Genomic DNA, 24,566 nt, shown 5'->3' with positions numbered 1-24,566 from the left:
TAACGCATATCAAAGTTCATGGATACTAAATCTTTTTAAAAATCTTTTTGGCCCTTTTATTTTGTCGTTTGTTGGTGCGTTTTCTCTTATTTGTCTTTGTTGGGTGTTGTAGGAGAATTGACATTTATTTATTTGTTAAACACAGCGAGTTAAAACGGAGTGCAAATTTTACTATACTGGTATAGCAATTTTCGATGTATGTATAGTAAATATTCACACAATAACATACTATATTTTCTGGAGATCAGGAGAAAATATAGTAATTTTTAGTGGTACATTTCTCTCCGTGTATAACTTCCAGTGCGATGGGTGTGGAAGGCGTAGTAAGTATACAGAGTGTATGTATGTATAGATCGTCTCGGTCCCGTCCGGCATTATACTAAAGTAACGCGGAAGAAAAACATTTCTTCGACCCCTGCACACTAGTGTCGCGAGTCGGACTACGTAATTTACTCTTCCATTCCTCTTCGTCTCGGTTCCTTGATCTGGACCCATACTCGGCTCCTCTTCCTTTCTTGATGGGCTTCGCTCGACTAAACTAAGCGCGCAGATGAACTCGTCGGAATATTTAATTAAGAATTTCGGGTCACAGACAAACGCATGACGCGCTTCTTGCTCTGCGGATGCGATTCTATGCACGCGTATGCGTCAAGTGGTCCACGACCATGGCGCTCTCTCTCTCTCTCTCTCTCTCTCTCTCTCTCTCTCTCTCTCTCTCTCTCTGCCTCGTGGTCTCGCAAATCCCCGCGCCGCTATTCCATTTCATTGAGACGATTTAGAATTGCATGAGGCGGACGACGCTTTTCCGATTCGCCGAAGAGAGACTCTCGCCACTATACCTGGACTGCGAAGAAAGAGAGAGGGAGAGAGAGAGGGAGAGAGGGAGAGAGAGAGAGAGAGAGTGAGAGACCATTCGAGATCGAGCCTGAGGTGCTAGCTGCATTCTATATATATATTGATGCTACCCACTCTTGCATTGAGAATCTCTATTTCACTTGATTTTGCCTGTTTTTGAGATTCCTTTACGTTTTAAAATTCAATTTTTCTCCGTTTTATATATATTACATGCTAAAATATACTTCTGTATACATTTGAACGTTATTTGAAACGAGATCGAGCTTCACTGCATGAATTTGCTGCCTCGTCACTATTTTTAACCAATCTCATTCAAATAAAGCGCCCCTCATCATACAAAGCATTTAATTAGTTTGATCGAATCTGACGAAAGTGATCCCATTAAGGCTTTTTCTTTTTGTAACGACATCTGGTTTATTCACCGTCACGCCGAGAAGTGTTTGTCAAGCGAACGTTCATCGAGTAATTTTTTCGCGCCGCAAACCACTCGGCAAATCATTTAAGCCGCCGCAGTTTGTTCAAAATCCACTCATTTATGCTGACAGCCATTGGGATTGGAGACTATTTTTTCAAGCGTATAATGTCCCTGAGAAGCGTGAAGATAGACACCTTGCCGCTTATGGAAGATTTTATTTTACGACACATAATGCCCAGCGCCTCAAACAATTCCAAAAGATTAATTTTACTGTCCATCCGTGCTTTCAAAATATACCGAAGGATTAACAAAGTCCCCGTCCACGCTTGCGCTCGCTCTCTCATTATAAAAGGGACACTTTATGACCACGACCCCGAACTCTCTGTTGAGACAAGGACGGCTAACCGCTAGACCTTAGCGGCTTCGGGGCTTCCAACGAACGCTCCAGTACTATCCGGATTATCACCTATTTTGGCACTCAGATTTTATACCACAGCACACTCTGCCCCGAAACTCTGAAATGTTCGCTATGTAAAACGTACTTACGTATTTTGTTGGAACCATTTTCTGTGCGACGTGTGTATTTTGAAGTTGAGGTTTCAAACTAATTAATTCTGACAGTAGTGCTATGATTCAGTAAATTATTTCAAACGTTCAAGCTTGTCGATTTATAATACCAATTTATTATTGAATTCTCAAATTGAATGTGTATTAATTTGCCAATTAGGCAATATTGATGGGGCCATTAGGAAAATTGACATAAATTAAATATTTATAGATTAATTAAACCCAACGCGTATTGACACGAATCGAAAGCATTCGCATTTAACGTCATGCATTTTCAGGTGCATTCTCATTGATTCGTATGCATGTATTTTGGATTGATACCGTATATAGAGTACGGGTGAAACGTTTTTCTGAACTATTAAGCAGAGTATTTGATCTTTTAAGTAAATAACACGCAAAGTACGTTTGTGAGGCACGTTAAAAAGTCGTTCTTGAAATCCATGAAAGCATAACAAAATAAAAACCGCTGCCAATTCATTGGCACGTAGCTTCCTCCAGCTAAATTTATAGGTCCAATAAATAAAATATTGTTTTATATCTATATATCTGCTTGCTAATGTATGGGGGTTTAAAAGCTGTGCAATGAACTTGGCCAAAACACATAAAATATCTACTGTTTCCCGAAATCTCAAGTGCAATAAGGTTTTTTTTTTGCGTCCGTAATCGAGGAACAAAAATACTATTTTTTTCAGTTTTCGATTCCTTACTGAAAAATAAGTGGTCAATTCAGAGAGATATGAATTTAAAAAAAAATCACTTTTTTCATTTTATCTGACGAACAAAGCGGTTAATCTCGAGCACCAAACGAGGAAAAATAGGTAATTTTATTCTCTTTCAAATGCATTATAGCTGAATTGTTTATAACAATGGGATGGTTGAAAAAAACGCAAAATCGTGTTTTTCAAAAATCAAAAAGTGGCCATAAAAGAATATAGTTGAGAAAATAAAAAATAACTGTTTTTCCCGAATTCAGAATCCAAAAATATATATGAATGTCAAATTTTATTGATATTGACGGAGTAGTAGCTCCACATCCGGACTGTATATCACCGCTTCTAACAAAAACAGCGGATTATTCTGTATTAAAGTCTTAACAGGAGATTCAAGTATACGTCGACGCCACTCGATGAGCTAAAAACTAAAACCAGTATCGATGGCTTTGCTCCAATAGAACTTTGTTTACCCGCACTAAACATTCGATGTCGGCATACGCGTACAGAGCGTAGATCGAAAGGAAGGCAAGGTATGCGTGCTTACGTCGATGTGTGTTTGAAGCTGGCTTGAAAATCACTCGGATCCATAAAGCCACGTGTGCGTAGAGCCAGAGGTGTGTTACGTGTGTATGTGTGTGTGTGTGTCTGCGCGTGCGGATGGGTATATATATATATATATATATATATATATATATATATATATATATATATATATATATATATATGGGTAGGTAAAGGCATTGCCGAGCGAAGCGTGGATTTTCGAGCTGCCCCGACAGACGTGCACGCGATACGAGAGGGTGGCAGGATTGTAAATGCGAGCCAAGAATAAACGTCCCCTACACGCTGCCTCTCTCTCTCTCTCTCTCTCTCTCTCTCTCTCTCCCTCTCTCTCTCTCTCTCACTCACTCTCTGCTCGGCTCTCCTCTCCCACACTCACACGCACACCCTCTATCCCTTACGCGCTCGCAGCGTTCATCGGATTACCGATATGTGTATAATAGCTGTGGAAAGAGCCACTCCAGGTCCGACCGACGAGTTTTTCCCTAGTTTATGACACCCATACGCTTTCTCCAGCGATTCGCTACCAACTCGGCGGAGCTCGCTTGCATGTCACGGAACAGCACGTCCAGTGAGAGCCGCACTCGTATCACGCCACCGCGAGCTTTATTTTCAGGTTTCGCTATTTTTCCGAGAATTTTACATTATTTTTCTCTCTGCTCCACGACAACTGACGCTAGGCTTTGCACCGACACCACATTTAAATTGTCAATTATTTGATTTTTCGCTCAATTATTCAAAGCTGGACAATTATTTGGTCTCAGAGCTCCGCTATAATTCAAATGAAAATCTTAAACCAATTGTATTGGCATCATATTTAGACCGGAGGTATTTATTTAACTCTAGCAAGCAAACCGCCTCATCGACGGCCTCGCAACGTCCGACCCGAAACGCTTGGGGATGATCCGTTGACTCGAAAAAAATAATGTAAATGAAATTACGACTGATTACATATATTTTCGTTCATTTCGCCGAAGCAGCCGCAGGTTGACGGCGTCGCATGCGCCGCTATTCTCTCTTGTTCGTCGAAATCCTCTTAGAAACCTCTGGCAGCTATGTCTCTGTATCTCGGTCGCAGGCGCGGCGCCCCTCGCTCTGTCCACCTTTTTGTTAAAACGTCAAAGTGGATGTGCAAAAGAAACGCAAGTGCGCGTAGCAGCGGAGCTCGTCTCGCTCCTTCTCGTTTCCTCTCCTCGCTTCCTCTCTCTCTGTACATGTAGGTATATCTCGCTATAACTCGCCGTCTTCGACGAGGCTCTCGCGCAGCGTTCCCGCTCCTCTACATCGCGCGGTGTATATCTGTATAGGTGGCTCCCGAGCAACGACGACGACGACGACGACGACGACGACGGCGACGCGGGCGACGGCCTAGCTCCGCGCGAAATTAATTTCATCTTCGTATTTCCCGGAAAAGCCCGATGCGCGGCAGGGAGAGCGAGATCGATTCGGAGGTGCGCTGTGCGGGTAAGTCGAGCGCGCTCTACTCGGGTGCCGCATAAACCGCGCCTCGTCAGACTCGAATGATCCTTTAATCATTCTCCTATACTCGTCGAGTCTCGGCTTGCCGACGAATAAACTCGGCGCCTCTTTCGCGCGACTGGCGCGACACATCGCTTGGACTGCGGAAGGCAACGAGCCCAAATATCACTCACGCGCGGGCAGCTCTCAAAGCCGCACCGGAGAGCCATTGTGCATCGATCGAGCGGAGGATCAAAGGCGTCCAATACTTAAGGAAGGTAGAAAGCGAGCGACAAGCGCTGAGAGCTGCAGCGGAGAGTTGGGGGTCGGGCGGGCCAGAGCTAGATGATCCAAGACGAGCCGAGTCATCCTCGAGTAGACTTTGCCGTACTCCTCTCCCGACATCCGGCGGATCTCGCGCGCCACCGGAGAGTATAGGCTATGCAATTCCCGTTCACGCTCGGGCTGACATTCCCGAGCGATCTGCATCGACGAGTCCTCTTCTCGCCGTCGAAAGTTGGCCGTCGCCGTCGTCTTTGCGCAGCCGCCTCTGCAGCAGTAGTGCAGAGGCCTCGGATCAGGTAGACTGGAAGTAAGCGCGCGGAACTCCGCTACTCGGCAGTCAAAGTGACCTACAAGCCGCACGGGCATGTCTCCCGACGAGAGAGCGCCCCGCGAGTGTAACCTGCAGCGGATCCGCCGTCACGCTGGATTTAATTAATGCAATTTAGCATCCATCCATCATCTCGCGCGTGCGTCGCGTTTTTGCCGGCTAACGAGTGGAGCCGGCAGCCGGCAGCCCTGCGGCACTTTGATCACGAGCCCGGCCCGAGAGTGAGCAGCTCGATTATATCGACACCTGCCTCGGCCACTACCCCCACACCTCTCAACCCTTGCCGCTCAGCCGAGCGCGTCAGCCTCGCTATCTCTGCCTCCCTCCCTCTCGCACGCGTACCAACCACTGGCCGGATAAAGCCGGGCAACAAAAACTCGTCCGCGTACATAACGAGCGAATCAGCCCTCGTTATTTTCAAGGATCCGATCTTTCAAGGGGGCCGCCGCCCCCCTTTATAATTACGCTTTCCGGCACGTCCTCCTTTCCCGGCTCACTAGAGTGTTCGCGCTGGACAATAATATAGGCTTACTCCAGTGTAGCGCCGTTATGCGATACCGATAATGGCGAGCGGGAGCCCGCCCCGGCTCTGATGCCCTTTTAAGTAACGGAATACCTTTTTTTCCTTGACTGCTGCGAGCGCTACACACCCTGATGCAGCACAGCGGTGTTGCCTTACCGGCAGTGTTTAGAGCCGAGAGTAGCGCGTGTGTGATTGGACATTTTTTCTCTTCCCGCGATTCGAATTTTCGCATGAAATTGATCGGGGATAAAACCCTCGCTGTGCAAATGTTTACGCCGGAAAAAGCTACTACTACGAACAAGGTCAGAGCCTGGTTTTCTCGCAGCTCTCGCTTGAACGAGATGGAGAAACTAAATCGTAGATCTCATGAGGCAGGTGACTATTAAACGGAAATCACCGAGGAGCCAAGTGGCCATAGGGATTACAGAACGAGTTCGCTGGCGAACTGTAGTAGGTAGGTAGGTAATAATTCCTTGTATAACAAGCTAAAGCCTAGTCGCGTTTTACACGGCAATAGAAATAACGATGGACGAACAATGGCTCGTTTAGGGACCACCCGGTTTATCATCTACTTTGCAGTACCCCTGCGCGCGCATTATCAACGCAGTGAACCCGCCAGAGAGCACTTCTTTCGGGCGAAAATCATACTCGAGATCATTGATTCGTGAAAAAAAAATCGAGGAAATCGAATTACTATTAAAATATCCTACTCGATTCTGTATACAAGCAGAAGCAATTACACAGCATCGCTTTTGGCCATCGCGTTGCGTCATTATTATTCGATTAAATTTAACAATGCTGCATATAACGGAGGCTCAATCGCAGGAAATCCATAGCAGCGCAGTGTACCAAAAGAACCTTGCTATGCAATATATTGCCGACATTTGATAACTGCATCAGTTTAATTGGTAAGCTGCTGGTTTGTAATTACATAGCCGATTGTCGGAGGTACCAAGCATCATCTGCAATAAGACTGATTATATAGCGAAGCGTTATAATGACTTGGCTTACACTCATGTATGTATGCCTGTATACAGGTGCAGAGTCCAATTATAGTGAACCGAGTTGACGTGGCCAAAATGTCATTGTGTTAGTGGTTAATAGATAAAGAAAATTGTTTGCCAAACGCGTTTCGGACAGGTTTACACGATTTGCTGATCTACACAGAAACGTCGCGTTACATTGTGGATGAAATTTTCCAATGCGATGTTTTTAAGGTTTTAAACTGGTTGTTATAACCGAGAGTCATAAAAATGACGACAAAATGTATCTGATGAACGTGTAACTTACGTCTAGACACTTTATTTTATATTAATTTTTTATTTATTAATCCAACAGCGTTACTAATCGCTTGTTTGATTAAAATTTAAGCAATGGTGAATTTTTAAAGCTTGCATTGTGTTTAACGAACGTTAAACATATTATAATGTATCGATACGTGCGCAATATTATATCAGCACTTTGTTTAGTATCTAGATGATATATAATATTATGAAGATTCGGTTATTGAAGATAAAGGGATCAGACGGTAGGTTAAATTGAAACGACCTTCGAATGCAGCAGGTATGTTAATGCAGTCCGTCGCGGTGGTCGTATATGGCCCAGTTAGAGAAGGAGGGAAACAGATGTACATGGATGAATCGAGAGGGAGAGCGAGGAGGGGGGGGGGGGGTCGAGAGAGGGCGCGCGCAATGCGTCGTCTGTGACGTAATCACGCGCCGGCAACAGGAGCGCCGATACCGTATAAATTTACAATTCGAATGGACCTCGTTAGTTCGATTGTTGTAATAAATGACATAGGCTCGTTATACGTTATACGGCGACAATGTCTGCATCGCACGCGCACGGGCATGTGTCCACATAAGCGTGGTCGCGCATATACGCACAGCTACCTCGGACAGTAGCGAGATGCCGAGAACAAGTGAATTAAGCAAAATAGGTTTACTTTTGTACGGGTGACAATTTATGCAGGAAATGGGAGATTAAGCGCGATTTCGCATTCGGGATTTAGCGGATGTACGGCCTTCAAATTGAACGGTTCAATCATGGACAATTTAAAAAATTCGGTTACTTTGCTACTTTTTCACTTTTAAATAGGATGCACTTAATTAGAATTTAATCGGTCAAAATCAGTCGTGTATTACGTGTCTAATGCTAAATGCAGACAATACTAGTGTTTTACGGTATATGGATTGCGTATGTAGTTCAAGACTGTCGATACAATATCTGTTTTGAGATTGTACATCTAATCAAATTCTAAGATGTAATAATGCTTATTTATAAACTACATGAAAATACACGTGACAATAGTGTGTGTACGAGACGTTTTTTTTTAATTTAGTCCATTTTTGGGATCATTAAATGACAAATTTTCAAAATGAGAGTATCTCTTTCAAGGCCGATTTTCATTATTATACAAGCAACTTATACAATTTTTAAATTTTGAAATGATTAATAATCTAGAGCAGTGGTAATGTGTAATAAGTATAAATTATTTTTTACAAAAAATAATAATCAAAATCACGCACACGCGCGCGCGCACGTACACACATACATCCATACGGACATTTGCTAAAAACACGTGATTCAAACTCCAAATACCTTTACCCGTATTCAATAAAGACGAGAACTCTGTGCGATCAAAAAGTTTCCTCTAGGAAAAAGCAAAGATGTAGAAGAACGGATTTTAGAGATCCGACCATAACTCAGGAACCAACAAAAGCATTTAAAATTTTAACATCTGTTAGCTTTTGTCGTGGTAAATCACCAAATCTGTTTTGAAGCAATTGACTCCTTACTTTTATATATTTTCTGTACGTAACCAAGGGCTACTAGGAATAATAGGAAGTGCGGCGTATTTATTCTTTATTAATAATATATTCTACCTATTAGTAGTTTTAGCAAACGTTTCTCCGTCATTTGGCTCTCATATCCGCGAATTGACAAGGCGATTTGTGGATTCAGGCCAATACGGTTAGGAGTGGTTTTATAATCATTCCTAGACTACCACGACCTCAGTAGGGAGTTTACTCCACAGATTTTGAAGGTCACTTTCAGTGCGGAGAGGCTAAAGGGCCGATCTGTGACTGCCAGGCCAGAGAGTCAAGTGGCGGGAGGCGTTCGCGTGGACACATGACTGCGTGTGTATAGAGCTATGGATATAGAGGAGCGCGCGCACTGCTTTGAGTTCCTTCGGTAGTCCTCGGGAAAGCGTCTTTGTTTTAGCGGGCCCGAGTTTTTGGCGGCGTTTAATGAGTAGAGCGTCAGTTCTCGGCGACAACTTGTGAGAGAAGGTCACGTCAGGACCTGATCGTTAGGAGATTTCAATAAAGTCATAATATCTGATCAACAATGATTTCACAGTTTATTTTTGAACCTTAATTTAGTCTTGTCCCATACAATTTTTGGTGCCAAAACCCGGGAACTATCTTAACTGGGAAATTTAGATTGCAGGACAGGCGATAGTTTATTTAAATGACAGTTATACGGCATGAGTGACGACAAAATAGCAAGAGAATTAAGAAGATCATCAAGCGATGGATGCAGCCCGTCGACAGGAAGAAGAAATATCTTAATTGGGAGGAAAATTCGACAACGCGTGGATATAAAGAAAAGATGCAGAGGACAAAGACGAGTCGAAGGCGTATCAAATAATTGGTTCTATGCGACTATTTTTCAATGGACGATCAAATGGATACATCACAGCGGATTCCAGATAAGGCCAGCAGCTTTGGAAAATTAAACGCTGAATGTAAAGATAAGTACTTGTGCATTTGTTTGGGCATATAAAATACGCGAAGTTTCTTCGTATGAAATCTTTTGTCTAGGGAAGTAAGTTTTGATAATGTAGTTACATGAGAGTAGAATTTGCTCGCGATTTGTTATGATTCAGTCTAATATATAAATTGTTCTTTTTGAGATATTCGGCAGACAAATATATTGAGATTTTGCGATTTATTTTCACGTAGAGATTTTTATCAAGCATGATATGTCCATTTGAAGTGTAGCCATTTTTTAAAATTAAATTTATTTAATTAGTTATTTAATATTGAGACGCTAATATAATTTGCTTAATCGATTATCGTGTTTGTACTGATAAATTTATTGTTTAGTTAGAGAAAAAAGTCAACTAAATTGATTTAAAGTTTTATTTGAATTTTAATCGTTTGTAGTTGTAAAGATAAATAATATAATTGTTAGAAGTTTTATACAGAAGTATCAATTGAATTTTTAAATGAATAACTTTAAGTTGAAAATTTTATAGTAAAACTCGACAAAGAAATGCTGTACGGATTATCAGAATTCAAAATGCATTCGTTTTAAGTGTGGGTGACGTCACAATAGTTAAGTGTTGTTGCGAGAGTCGCGTCGTAGAGGAAAGCGAGCACATGTTCGAACGTGCGTGGAAACGTTGGTGGGGACAGATTTCGGGTGTCAACTAGCCAAGTCAAGAGCCCACGTGCGCGCCAGGCTCGGAGTTTTTATGAGTTGGACTTATATTACACAAAATATATAAGAAATTAAAAATTAGAAAATTTCAAAATAAAATCACTCGATTGATATCTTAAAAACCATATTATAGGGCTTTAAAAGACGCTCAAAGAACTTAGCCAAGACAGATAAAAAATCTACCTTTTTCCAAAATTTGAAATCAATTTCAGCTTTTCTATTCTCGTAGTCGTTGGGCATATATGCTTATAGAATACTTATTTTTGCTTCCTTCCTAAGAAGCTTTGCAATAGTAATTTTTTGAGTTTGTGTAAAAACATGTAGGAAGTGTGTTTTGGAAAATGTCCGTACATATGTGTGTATGTGTGTGTGTTCGTTCGTATACACCTGTATCTTAGCTTCTGCTGAGTAGATTTTAACCCACGAAGTCTCATTTTCTTTGTTTTTACTAGTACATAGTTGTGAGTACACATTTTGTGAACGCAATAAAGTTATTGGAAAACTTGATAAAAGTAAATTACTCATTATTATGGACCTTAAAGCGAATAAAATGTATCTTTTTACCGCGGAAAATTTATATTATCGTTCGTCGTTCATTTATTATACGTATAACATAAAGCACACTTTTTTAAAATCGTTTTATTCAAAAACTAAATTTCGAACCTTTCTAAAACTTAACATGATTATTGAAGGTTATTAGAACTACCCTGGTAAAGCGTTAACGGGTTTCATTCGTTATAAAGTAGCTAGAAACGGTAGTTAACGGTAGCTAGAAACAGTAGCTAGAAACCTGTCTGTTTGACAGCTTATTTCCTACTGATACCTGCTAATAACCTGTTATGATATTTTAAGCGAACTCTCCGTCGGTAAATTATCGACCGTAAATGTAAAAATTGGAATAACCTCGTTGCGCAGGAGAAAAAGAAACAGTATGTCGCTGAGCACAATAATAATAAGTAAAATTTTACTCTCACTCGCACTCGTGTGCTGTATGACACAACACAACGTGCTGGCTCTCTGTATCTTTCTCTCTCGCACACTTACACGCACGCACACGTGGAATCGCAGTTACGAAGAGCGAAATGTCACGATTATTTATGAGCCAAGCTCAGATTAAGAATAATGTGTATCGGAAACTTGTATGTGTATGTACATCGGAAGATTAGGTCAGGCATCTACGCTGTCGCTGTATCCCGCGCACCGCGCATTCGCCGTGTACTAATATTTCAGAATTAGCAGGTTTCAAGCAGTAAATCGGATTGAAATAACTCACTCTCGTTAGCAGGTTTGTAGCTAGAAACCCGTTAAAAAGGTCGCTCTGATAGCAGGATTTTAACTAATTTCATGATAATTTTTAACGGATCATGCATATTTCTAGCTGTAAACCCGTTAATATTTTTACCAGGGTATACAACATTTTAATTTTAAGTCATTTCATGAGGCAAGTCCTGAAAAAAACATCAAAAACTGAAAAAAGACGTTTTTCTACGAGACGCGACAACTAGAGTAAAAAGGCAAATAATCAAGTTCAAATTTTGGATTTAGTTACAGCATTATATAGCACCATTATCCCTTTTTTGGGGTGTTTATGAAACCAGTTAGTTTCAATAGTACATTACGATACTAGTTCAATGGGCTTTCAACAGAGATTTCGAGATAAATTTATTACTCGATTTGAGTTCTGTAAATAATGTTTGCAGAGAGGCTGTGGATGAGTTGAAAATAATGACTGATCTAGAGGAGGAAACTAGTGAATCAAACAGAAATAGAGCATCCTTACGGAAAAAGCAAAGCATCAGCAGGGCTGCTCCCCAAAATACAATGATTACATTTGAAAAGTGCATTTACACTTGTGATTTTTTTTTAAATTATAATAAAAAAAAATTTCCAATATTTACCAATATTTTCCATTTGGCTTTCATTCCCTACTGAAAAAATCACGTGACAATCACGTCAAGTAATCGACAAAATTATCACGTGATTATCACGTGATACACTCAATTTTTTTGTAACTGAAAAACTACAAAATTAAATATCTGCGTTTAAATCAGTGCACATAAATATATTATTTGAAATGTATACGTACTACAAAATTATTATATAAAAAATAATTTATATTTATTTCTAAAATGAATATAAAATAATAATTACACTATGTTGATATGAAAATGTCTTTATTAAACTTATAATTAGTGATACATATTTGAACAAAACTATAATTTTTGCAGTGATCAATTATCACGTGATAATCGCGTGATTTTTTCAGTAGGGAATGAAAGCCAAATGGCAAATATTGTAATTTTTAAATTACAATTATTATTATTTATTGTAATTTTTAAAAAATTCACAAGTGTAAATGTACTTTTCAAATGTAATCATTGTTTTTTTGTAGTGCAGCCCTCATTGTCTGGCTCAACTTGAAAATACGATCCTTGATGGCCAAGGATTCGGCTGCCATCCGCACTGAATCCTTTTCCATCTACCTCATCACCTGTTGGTAAGTGACTCGCTTTTCTTCCTTTGCGTTTGCCGGCGTTGCAAGCTCGTCTGCAACAAATAATTTATTGGAATATGTTAATTTCACGCGGGTAAAAAAAATGATTAGGTACAGGGCTCCCGCGAACGCGTCGGTTTAATTATTAAAAATATTATTGAACTTACTTTGAGTTGGTTTTGCCGAATCCATGATCTTCGATGATGTCTTGATGTCTTTCCGGTGAATGAAATTATCAATGCAGTAAATTAGCGAAGCGGCTATTGCAGTCCGTCGTTCAAGAGGTAATGAGCTGCTTGCTGCTGTTTGCCTCCTTGCGTCAGTCGCATTAGCTTGCATTTGTTTTTCGCGCTCGTGCTTTGCGGACTTCCATTTTACCTGCGATCTTGCAGTTGTACACTCTCGCGTTACGTCTTGATAGGTTATGTTTATGTTGAAATAGGCCCTATATGAAACAAGGTTTTTTATAATTACCATGCTGTCTTTAATTTAGAATGGCTACTACAGAGCTTGTAGATCAATTGAAAAGACTAAGAACACTCCAATTTACTTTACTCCTCCAAGATACGCGAAAACCAAGTCTATTATTTGATGTAAAGGAAGCCGCAAACCTTGATAGGGATACTGTTTATATTGGTAAACTGACATTATAAATAAACTGCAAAAATCTTTTTTCAATTTCATCTTCCAGACTCAATGTGTATTAAATTATTGTATTTATTGAATAGGTTCAAGTGGTTTGTAATTCCTCTAGGAGGAAGCCAAAAGTCATGACCGGATGTTGTGAAGCTAAGATTGTTGTGCGCATGCGTCTAAATTAGAAAGTCAAGACATCTTCGAGGTTAGGACACGCAACGCGCGCTGTTCAAAATCTAGTCCACATAAAAAAACTCATATTTGGAATTGACTTATGTCGTTATATAGAGAAGAAAATCGAAAAACCGGATTTATGGACTTATTTCTTGGGTGTATCGTAGTTTGTAGTGCAACCTTTCAGTAACTCCCAACATTTTAACATGAAAAGAGATTGTTTGAAGATATGAAATCCACAATTATTTCGATTTTCGCGAAAAGTGAACTTATGCCATTTTGCCTGTCAGTCACAGCTATATAGTCAATAGTCTGACTCATAACCCTAATAAAAATGTTCACGAATATTTGACTAATGATTTTGGTAACAGCTGCCTAGGAAACACTAACATTTTCACGCGGTTTTTACGAATGGCTGGCCTTCCGCTATTAAAATTTTCAAATTGTTAAAAAAATTCAAATAAAATAATAATAACACACTTTACACCGTGAAATAAGTTAATTAAATACGTGCATGTTAGTTAGATTTCGGGTTTATACGATCACATGGCTCGAGCGCTGCGTTCCGTCGATAACTTTTTACCGACGGTGCACCGGAATCACATAAAAATCCACCCAATTTTTACGGAATCCGCTGGTAGATCATAATAGCCAATAGTACGCGGACCGGCCAGAAGAGATGGCACTTTTTTACCAAGGAATTAATCGTCATATTTTTCTTTGCAACAAGGCTCTGACTTTTCATTTAGGAGTGGCTTATTTAGAAAAACATTACTTTTTCGCCTTTGCGGCGTGGTTGAGCCCGAGAGCCAAACGGGTAAGAGTAGGTAATATTATTCTCTTTTATATGGGTTATACATGAATTATTTATAGCAAGTCAATGATAAATAAAATACAAAAAAATATAGTTTTGTGAAATTCAAAAAACGGTCATAAAACAAATGTTTTCTTCGAATTAAGTCTCTGTCCCCGAACTCCGACTCTGTGAATAGCAATGTTTTGTTTGCGTCCTCAAATATCGAGTACCTACGTGCCGTTGAACAATGGCTTCTTTTCGATGAGTTTGAATGGTCAAAAGAACAGTGTCACAAAGCCCCATTCTCGAGAAAAAAATGTCCCTGTGCAAAAATATTATAATAAAGCAATTTCGGCATTCACTTGAGCATTTATCGAGACTCACTTGGGAATTTCGCGACTAGAAGTCACGTTATAAATGCCGTGTTACGTTAAACTAAATAAAGATTCGGGTTGTTTCAATTATCCACTTGTACACTGCACGATTTATCATTGTTTAACAACATGTCGCTTTTACTCGATTTGTATAATATATTGTAGTACACGACGCGAAGTCTCATTCCAAACAAAGACGTATCGAAAAAGACTACACGCATGCAACGCAGAGTGGCGGGCAAGCCCGTGTATTCAACGTCAAAAGAAAATATCCCACGATAAAAGCATTACAGGAGTTAGTGGTACACATCGAAGTGAAAAGATATCAGGATTGTAAGAGAGGGCGAGTCGCCAAGGGTGCCAGCGCCGGACTGAAAAAAGCGTAATCACAGTAGATGGCAATATAATAATGATATCCGTGACGCGCGGGACTGGCAGCCAGAGGGAAATAGTCCAGACTTGGGCAAGGGAGGCAGCGGCGGGCAGCGGCGGGCAGCGGCGTCCATCGGAGTGGAGAGTGCGAGTAGACGAGTCGCGCAGAAAGATAGGGGGCAGCAGACGACACAACTCCTTTCAGTTTTGTGCAGCGAGGGGAAATTGAAACAGCTAACCGCGTTGGGGTCGTCCTGGCCTGCCTGGCCTGAGCGCGCATCAGGGGTGGGCTGCGCAGAGCTCGCACTCCGATCGGACGCTGCGCGACGGGGAGAAAGAGCGAGGCAGAAACACGCCGCAGGGACAGAAAGAGAGATTCAATCAAACGAACGAACGCATGTAAATGAGTCCTTTCAGTGTAAAACTGAATTATACGCCGTGCCATCCCCCACCCGGCAGTCCTCCCCCGAGTCTGCCCGCTGCAGCTCTGCTCGCTCGCTGCTGCCGGCGCCGCATGAGCATAGCTCCGCTAGCTATAGCTGTACCCATGGCGTACACCAGGTACCTGTATTGCGTCCGGCAAGTTCGACGCTCATTGCCACGCGGCATCAGCCGCGGGAGAGAAGACAATGCGCCGTAAAATAGTAGAGGCTCGAACAATGCGTCCAAATCTGCATTTTACAGCGCGAGCGAAAAAAGCGACGACCGCTCGGCATTATGTATGACCTGCGCGACTTGAATTTATACCTGCAAGATAGTTTGACGCTCCGCGATACGCGAATAATTGAGCGCCTTTGTTCTTCCTCCGCGGCCGGGAACAGCGGCGCGCGCTCTTTTTGCGGCCGGGATTTTCAATTTTCGTGCGTTCGCGCGCTCGCTTATGCAAATTCCGAACGCGTCGGAACGCCCATAATAGCGGCGTGAAGCGAGCGAGTCGAGCAAAGAAAACTTTTGTTCATGAGCGAGCCTCGATCTCGCCTGCAATGGCATTTTCCAAAAAATGATGCATAAAACATGCAATTTCCCGCTCGCCTGCTCGTCCGGCATTTTTCCTTTGTCGCCGAAATTTACAGCCCTTATATAACTCGACTCGAACCTTTGTGTGCACAGTGCTCCGAGTAATTCCATAACAATGCGCGATACGATGCCGAAGCGCGCATTCGCAACCCGCAGCGTTGTTTATTTCTGCCTATATGAACATCGATGTATATAATTAAATCGAATATTATACGTCGAACGTTTGACATTATCAGCGATTTGCTGCTCGGCAGTATATTGTGCGGCAAAACGATAAATTCAAGCGTTTTAACGAACCCGTTTGATCTCTCCTATAACGGCACGACTTTCATTACTTTTCATTGTTTTCAAGCGGAAAATTCTGTGAAATCAAAAGCAGCAAACAAGGAACAATCGTGAGATATGGCTAAATTTCCGCATCCCAGGAGAGGAAAAACACGTTGATACACAGCAAACGAATTTGAGCTGTGTATGTGTTTGAAAAATCAATCTCCGAAAGGTCCTCATATAATCAAGCGCATTCCAAATGTCCCACTTTCTCACAATAGAGAAGAGACAAAAACGCGGCGAAGGTGTGTGCACGAGAAAACTTGTTAATAGAAAAGTTTATGCAATACTCACACGCCAAACGAACACGGACCTCGGTTCATCGAGCTGCTGAGAATTACTAATTATACGTAGCGTCTATATTTAACGATCAGCTCACACGTGAATACCATTTATTCGACGCGATGGTGTCAACGTAAGTGATGGCTAAAATAATAATCCACTAGCATTGAGTTCAGAAGTTTGGCGTATAGTTGTCTATAGGTACAGAGCAGGTAGTTGAAAACTGGCACAAAAAGTACCTACACATACTTTTTTTCTCCAGAATCGCAAGCATTGTTCGATAGCCAGAATGGCGGAACGCGCGCGGCAAAAGTAGACATCGAGTTATTGTCTACCTAGCCGTAGTTGGGCAATTATATCCCGCGGGAAATGGCAGCGCGAGTCATGATTCTTTTATGCTGCCGACTTTGGCGTCGACCTGACGACGCTCCGCTTTTATACACTTTATTGCGATCATTAAGTCTCTTCGGCCGAGTCGAATTCGTTGATCGGATGAAAAGCTCACACACATTCAGCTGTGTATAAGTGCGTGGCAGCGACTGTGCAAAGTTGAAACAAAGTTTTTTTCCAGCGGTGCGCGTACAGCCAAAACGCGTAGCTGACAAATTACCCGGAGATGTATGTATACGTTTTTCTAGCCTTGAGCGCAGTTTCATCGAACGTTTCAACGACTCTTGAGAAGCAAAGTTTCGCGAGCTCGCTGCGTACTTCTGCATAGCTTCGTTGGGCTGCGAGAGGAAGCTGCGAATTATTTCGCGCCCCGATTGCCGCCGCGAGCGAGGAAGGCAAAAGCGCGGCACTTGATGTCGATCGCTTTGTTTGCGCCTTCGCAGCCGATCGATGGAATCATCAAGATATCGCGAGTCTGGCCGCAGACTCACGTCCCGGCGATAAAGTGGCTCGCTAGCCAATGTCTACGGTAAACAGCATCAGTTCGCGCGCACGCAGGTCTCGCGCGCGAACGCACGGGCGGAGCGGGCGGGATCAGGTCCGAGTCTGGGAGATTTTTTAGCCGGGCGCCCACACGAGGGCCACATACGTGTATACACACACACTCAAGTTCGTGACTCGCGAGCCCGCCGAGGCTTAGAGCGCACATCAGACGGGCGGCGCTCTCTCACAAATCACACGACGCGGAATTGAGTGCCGGCGCGTGAGAATGTGCCAAGAGACTCTCCCGCAGACAGACGGACAGGCGATGCAGGAGAGAATGAGACGTCGGAACGTAAGGCCGGAGCGCTTCGGGCTCTCGCTCGCTCGACAAATGAGCCGAGATTCGCTCCCGCGCGCCGAGATGATTGATCGGCCGCATAACGCCGGACCGCTGAATAATTTTTCAGGCAGACAAAGGCCTTGCGGGAGGATTCGCGCGCCAATACTCGCTTTTTACCGCGCGTCCGCATAATCAGCACGCCAAGTTTCGAGCGGGGGCTTTGAGCTCGTACTCGTGCGCGCACGACTGATCAGAGAAGCCGCAGACAAGAAGCGCGACACACGTTACAGAGAGGACTCGACCAAGTGCAGTGCAGGGGACCTGGCATAAGAAGTCGACGGGTGAGGGCGCTCGTTGACCGGAGTGCACGAAACGCAAGAGAGCCGCGCATGTGAAAGGCCACGTCGTCGGAAGCGGAAGTTGGCCGATGCTCGCTCAGACGGAAGTCGCGCGCCGCGTCACACACAGAGAGAAAGAGAAGCTCGTCAGGCACTCGTCGTAGGCGAGCCAGATGCAAACCTATCGGCCGGAAGCCGCTGTGGATGCACGCGCCTCTATACGTACACCTATGTGCGCCAGTGTGCGCGCGCCTCTACACGTACACGCGCTCCGCCGCTGCGACGACTTTATCGACATAGATAGCTCGTCGGCGGGCAACCGAGATAGATAATTCCCGGGAAAAGAGTGGCGCAGGAAATTCACTTTCCGATACACCAGATGCAGCGCCGAGAACGTTCGCGCGAGCGAACGCGTGATCAGGCTCTCTTTTCATGCAGGTATGTTATACATAGCATTTATTCCCGCGCTCCGCCGACTTCGCTTTGGCGCGAAACGAGGGTAAAGGAATTTTAGACACCGTTGCAGGTGAAAATTGCGACGACTTTTCGCCCCTCGAAATCCCGATACGCGCGCGTTTTAGTATGCACGCGGAGCAGACGATCCTACAGCGGCGCGGCGGCAACAAAAGGAAATTCGGAATTCAATTATAAAGTCCGTGCCGGATATAAAAGCTAATTAATGTAGAAAGAAAGGAGACAGAGAGGAGCTCGCGCAAGGGAAGGATATGGAGAGCGGGAGAGAGAGAGAGAGAGAGAGAGAGAGAGAGAGAGAGAGAGAGAGCGTGATTAATACAGAAATCCGAATGATTCTATTCATGGGGCGGCGACTTGTGATGCAGATCGAATTTGCACGGACGCTGAGCTATCGCGTTGTATGCAGCCCTTTTCCGTTTTCCGACTCGAGCCCTCGGGCTGGCGTATATACTACGCGGCGCCAGGATAATGACCGAAGAGGGATGAGCTCGTTACATTACGAATGCGCCTTAAACTGTCTTATGCGCTATGATGGATATAGTCGCCGCGCGCACGACCCACGGGGCTTTAAACACTTCTCCGTGCTCCCATGCAGCTTATAGCCGGCCACGTACGAGTGTAGTGTTTTCAAAGAATTTACCCTGCGCGTTGCTCTGTCGGGACTTATCAATCGCATTTTCCCTTGTAAGCGGGAAGCAAGTTTGCGAGAAGGCGAGTAAACAGTATTCACGTCGAGGCTGCGCAGCGATGAAAGTTTACGACGAAAGTTGGCGAGCGCAGCGCAGCGATCGGCTGATGGGAGAGAAAAGCTTGTATCTTACCTTCGTGAAGCTTCTCCAGCGTGCCGGCTGCGGAGGCGCCGACCAGCAGCAGCAGCAGAAGCAGCACAGTCGCGGCCCAGCTCGGAGGGCCCCGATGCCTCCGCTCGTCCATCCTCGCGCTAGCACTGACACACTGCAACAGACAATAGCAATCGTCGATCATTACCTCGCTGTATACGTATAGGCAGCGTGTTTATGTTCGCGAAAGACAACAGGGCCAATAAGTTGTTGCACGTAACGGCCGAAGCCTCGAGTTGCGGCGAGTCCACATCTGTCGGGCATTCATTAAAATTCGATATTCCGGCAGGTGTGTGTTCGCGGGCGTCCACAACTAACCAAGCAAAACATAATAGCGCATCGCGCGTGTATCGGCGCGGTATCGAATGTTGACTTTCGTTTAGCCGTAGGTTGCGCGCGATTAGCGGCCTGTTTCCCCAACTATTCCCGGCTCGAACGCCGCGCGCGGAAGTTGCGTCATTAGGGTTACGGTATAAGCTTGCCTCGTGTGTCTCGAATAACGCGCGAATGAATTTCTATCTCTCCACAATGCCCTGGACTTGGCCGCGGATGAGAAAAGGAGCTGCCGCGAGAGAATTGCGAGCCCGGCGTGAAAGCTTTGATTTACGACGGCCGAAGAGAAGTCTGCGCGGGACCCGAAAATCATTCTATTAGCAGCAGTCGGTGTAAGAAAGACCGAGCGCGAGAGACGCGGGAAATAAGTTTCCGAGCCGAGCTTTTTCTCTCTCCGAGCGCGCGCTGGAACTCGTCGGTTATTGATTTCGCACTGACAAACTTCTTCTTCCACCTGCCGCTGTCCGGCGGAGAAAAACGTATTTACCGGGGAGCGAGCATCTCCGCTGCGGCCAACACGTTCTCGAACTCATTCCTCCCCGGCTCCGGCATTTGTCATTACTCGAGAGCTCCCGCTTCTTGCCCCTTGGCTATACACGCGTATCGCGTGCGCGACCGACTTTTTACACCCGCAGCCCTGTCCATGATGCGCACCCGGAACTACTTTTCCCCGCCGCGCGGAGATAAACTCGGTTGGACTGATGGCTCGCGATTTTTTAGGCTCTATCTGGGAGCGCGCGTAGCCTGCAGCTGACCAGCAACGAAACCTCAGCATTGTACGCACCGGGAAGGACGCGGTTAGCAGTGCAGTCGCATTGTTTCGGGCATCGGAATTGAATTACTGCACCTTTCGGAATGGCCGCGATAAGGTGTGACGAATCGTGCGAGACAATTAGGTCTTTTCGATTGAGGTAATCTTCGAGCGCTCAGCATGCTTTTTGAGGAATGTTTGTTCAACGGTCGAATAAGTCGGTCGATCGATAAACTGATTTGGAAAAACAATACCCCGCAGGATCCGGTAAACAGCGAGTGACAGGCTTGTAGACGCGGAGTTTATCGGATACTCGTTCAAGGCAGGGAGCAGGGATTTGAGTGAAGAGTCTCGCCACTTTTCAGCGCGAGGGCCAGCGTTGGAAGAAAGGCGACCGCAGAGTGGCGTAATCGATTTTCTCTTAATCTCGGAGATTTATCGCTTAATTTATCGTGTAATCTGCTTAAAGCTCGGGGTCACGCCGAGAGAGACTCGAGAGCTAGGGCGTACTTGCAGCAGCAGCAGCGGCAGAGCTGCGGAGACAATAATTTCGAGCCAGGCGCATAGCTCGGAGGCTGACATCGCCGCGGACCAGGTCCGGCAGCGGCAACGGCAGCAGGCGAGAGAAGCAACGCCTGCCTTCCAAGTAATTGGTAAATGAGTCAAGCCCGGCGAATCGCTTGGGGCAGCAATAGCCACTTAGCTACATTGCGACCGGCATTAGCGCTAAGCGAGTTAACGGGAGCTCAGTTAAACCGAGTTAGTCGCTCCCACGGCTTTCTCAGCTCGAGGCCACGCGGCTGCGAAGGCCTACAGCAGGGCGAGGGAGAGGGAGAGAGAGAGAGAGAGAGAGAGAGAGAGAGAGTGAGAGAGAGAGAGAGAGAGAGATCTTTCGTCGTCCGCAGCGCGACAAATTGCCCGGCGCGCTTTTCTTCCTCGACCGGATGCGAATGAAAAAGTCGCTCTCGGAAAATCGCCTGGCTTAAAGGACAACTTCGGTTTAGCTCCGGTGGCTGCCGCCGCCGCCACTGCCGCCGCTCTCGACTCTTCTTGCAACGCGTGCAGCTCGCGCATTGATTCATGGGACGCATCGCTGCCGGGGCCGGGAGACGTGCCGCCCGCTCTCTCTATCTCTCTCTCTCGCTCTCTCTCTCTCTCTCTCTCTCTCTCTCGCGCGCGCGCGCGCGCAAGAACTCTTGATTAAACTCGAATCTGCTAATTGCTTATTCGCTGCGCTACTCCCGCCGGCCCGCGCTGCAGCGCAGACGTGCCCGCTTCTTTTTTGCGCTGATGTGATTATACCCGCATTAGCGTGATTTACTAAAACTTAGCTCGGCTCTATCCGGAAAGTATCTTTGAGTTCTGCTGCCGGCGTCGCCGCCGCCTTTTTGCCGACGAAGCGAAAAGCTCCGCACGCAGAAGCGCAGAAGCGAGGGGAATGCCGGTTATTCCGCCGCGTCGGGCGCATTAAACAATTTATTGGATAACGTGTACAAGAAAATATGTTTGCCCGCTATACAAATGGAATTCCCGGAATTGCTTAGCGTGAGCGGAGGGATATCACGGCGGACTACGACGCGGCGGGTATAGCACGGACGGGGGGAGAGCGCAAAGACGCATACGTCAGAGCGAGAGGTTAAATAAAAATGAGACGGCCCTCGTGCACGTGTGCGCTACGCGGGGGTGCGGAGAGAACTGACTTATTCAATTACACGCACACTCCCACCGCGCGTCAAAGTCGCCTTTCCCGAGGGGCGGGAGAATGATGCAAGGTGTAGCGCGATTTTTGAGAATCTCTGCATTGGAGCGACGGAAATTCGCGCCTTAATTAAAGCCGCTTTCCCATTTCCAAGACCTCCGTGTCTCTCAAAGCGGATCTCAATCACGCTCTGGAGGACACCTTTGACGCTTCCGCTGGAAAAATGCGGGACAAGGGGCAAATTTTCTCCTCTCCTGCGCTCTTTTCTTCCGCGTTCGAAGGACCCTTGCGCCCCTGTCCTTTGGAGCGATGGATATGGCTCTCGGCTGCACTCGAATCTGGAGGACGCCCAGGATCGATATACGTATGTATATAATTTCGATGGAAGAAGGCCTGCCGCCCGTGCAAGGGTCAGAAGTTGAAGAGACGGGCGAAATCTCTCTGTATATCCATAGCATACGCACTCTCTGTCTTCGCGATTCAATCCTCCTAGCTCGAGTGTAAACGTCCTCGATACTTCACTGTACCGACAAACCCTCGCGAGCCGATACATCGAGCTACGTACGTATGCTGTTTGACGACTCTTGAGCCCAGCTACGCCAGATTACAACGTCGGCTTTATTGAAACATATCGACGGGTTTACCGGATGTTTATATTTAATAGAGCGCGAGAGTCGGGCGGGCGGGCCTTTGTCGAAATTCGATGCACACGTAGGCTTGCTGATCAAAGCAGACTCGGGCGCGCGCCTGACCACGCCTGGCCGTTTCTACTTTCGGCCCACGTCGCCGCGAAATCGAAATACGCTCGGAAGAACGATTTGAAAACCCATTCGCGCGGACTTTTCCGAGCGTTAATTGCATTAAATCGCGAAATAATTTCGTCCGCTCGAAAGAGAACTGTGAGTCGCGCGGGAGAGGAGAGAAAAAGCGTGGAAGTAAGTTCATTAGCGGTGGCCGCTGCTCCCTCTCCCCCTCGCGCGCGCGCGCCGGAGCGTTTGAAAAGAAGCCAGGACGCGACTGCAATTTTAATTGTCGGATGGGCGCGAAGCAAATTTCTTTGATGTGGCCTCGCACCTGCGCGAAAGAGGAGCGAACGCGCAGGTGCATACGCCCGATAGTAAAGGCCGCGCGGCGCGACCCGCTTCCGCGGCAGTGGCTACTCGGACTGGCGACCGCGCGGCGGCAAGTTGTCCTTTGTGAAGTTCGCCCCGCTGGCCGCCGGCGCCCAAGATTTTCGCGGAGCGTGACGAGCCTTTGGTCAGCGAGCGGCTCTCGGCCTCCACCTTGCAGCCGGGAAAAGTGCTGTGCGGCTTCGCCTCGTTTCTGGCCGCAGACACGGGCGAGAAAAGCGCCTGCTTTGCTCGCTGCCCGGGGCCAGCGACACTTTGAAGTTCCTGAAAGCGGCTTGTCGCCCTCCGGTCAGCTCCGACGGCCACGAGGCTTTTTCTAACCACTGCCTCGCTGATGGCTACTCCGCGCCACGGAGTTGCGGAAAAACGGCCGCGCGCCGCGGTATTTTAAAGCGCTGGCTGCGCAGCATCAGCTGCGGAGATTCCGCCCGTCTGCCGGCGTACAATCCGTCGTCGAGGATCGATCGGGTCGAGCGAGTTTGACGCCGGTGTCGCAAAGCGAATTATGAAAATTCGCACGGCTGGGGTCGGATTTTAAGCGCGCCGCGAGGGATAGGGTCGCAAGCGCGAGCTCCCGGTATTATCGGAGCTTTTCAGTTTTCGAGAGCTCGGCTATAGGAGCGCGCTAGGATCGCATCGGGGAGGAGGCTTCAGGCGATAATCGAGAGTGCCGTGCTTTCAACGATAATGGCCAAGTACACGTGGCAGCTATATGGGCGGGAAGGGTCGCTCTCGGCTCTTCGCAGGGCGGACAACTGCGCGGTAACTGAATTACGCCGGAACATTGCGTTTACCGCCAGGCGGTCGTGATGCGATTTTACGGGAAACGTAGTGCGCGCCCGGCTACATCGGCGCTGCAGCTCACAGCCCTGTGTTCGCTGCACGTACGTGTTGCGCCAGGACGCGCCGCTGTGTCGCCGTGTCGCGAATCCTCCGGCGCGGAGGCCGCTTCTCCCCATCTCGAACCCGCCGGCGCTCATTTGCTACGTAAATCGCTGTCGGAGCGGGGCTGTCACGCCAAAAACGCCCTTCCGGGCTTTGCGCCCTGCACCCCCTGGCGCCTCGCTGTATCTTTTCGCCGAGAGGAGGCCCGCCCGGCATTAACGCGCCCTCACTTTGCGCGCGACGAAATCGAATATTCAACTTTGTCGCAATCTCTCTTT

At 46.0% G+C, this 24,566-nt stretch overlaps 2 protein-coding genes across 3 annotated transcripts in view; both read right to left on the bottom strand.

Annotated features, from left to right (window-relative positions):
* LOC100115067 (semaphorin-2A) overlaps positions 1-24,566 on the bottom strand; it is a 273,030-nt gene that overhangs the window by 128,180 nt on the left and 120,284 nt on the right. For both annotated transcript variants that reach the window (XM_016989530.3, XM_031922659.2), the window contains one exon: positions 19,473-19,605. In XM_016989530.3, coding sequence (XP_016845019.1) covers positions 19,473-19,584 — 112 coding nt within the window. In that variant the 5' untranslated portion in view covers positions 19,585-19,605. The remainder of the gene's footprint in view (positions 1-19,472; positions 19,606-24,566) is intronic.
* LOC107982086 lies at positions 12,448-13,545 on the bottom strand. Its single transcript, XM_016989531.3, has 2 exons — positions 12,816-13,545; positions 12,448-12,701 (listed from the first exon to the last, which is right to left on the bottom strand). Exons 1-2 carry the CDS (start codon positions 13,123-13,125, stop codon positions 12,634-12,636), a joined length of 378 nt encoding a protein of 125 aa, XP_016845020.1. The 5' UTR covers positions 13,126-13,545; the 3' UTR covers positions 12,448-12,633.

This window comes from Nasonia vitripennis, chromosome 2 (genome assembly GCF_009193385.2).
Source record: "Nasonia vitripennis strain AsymCx chromosome 2, Nvit_psr_1.1, whole genome shotgun sequence".
Classification (NCBI taxonomy): domain Eukaryota; kingdom Metazoa; phylum Arthropoda; class Insecta; order Hymenoptera; family Pteromalidae; genus Nasonia; species Nasonia vitripennis.
This window is presented reverse-complemented; position numbering and strand designations above follow the sequence as displayed.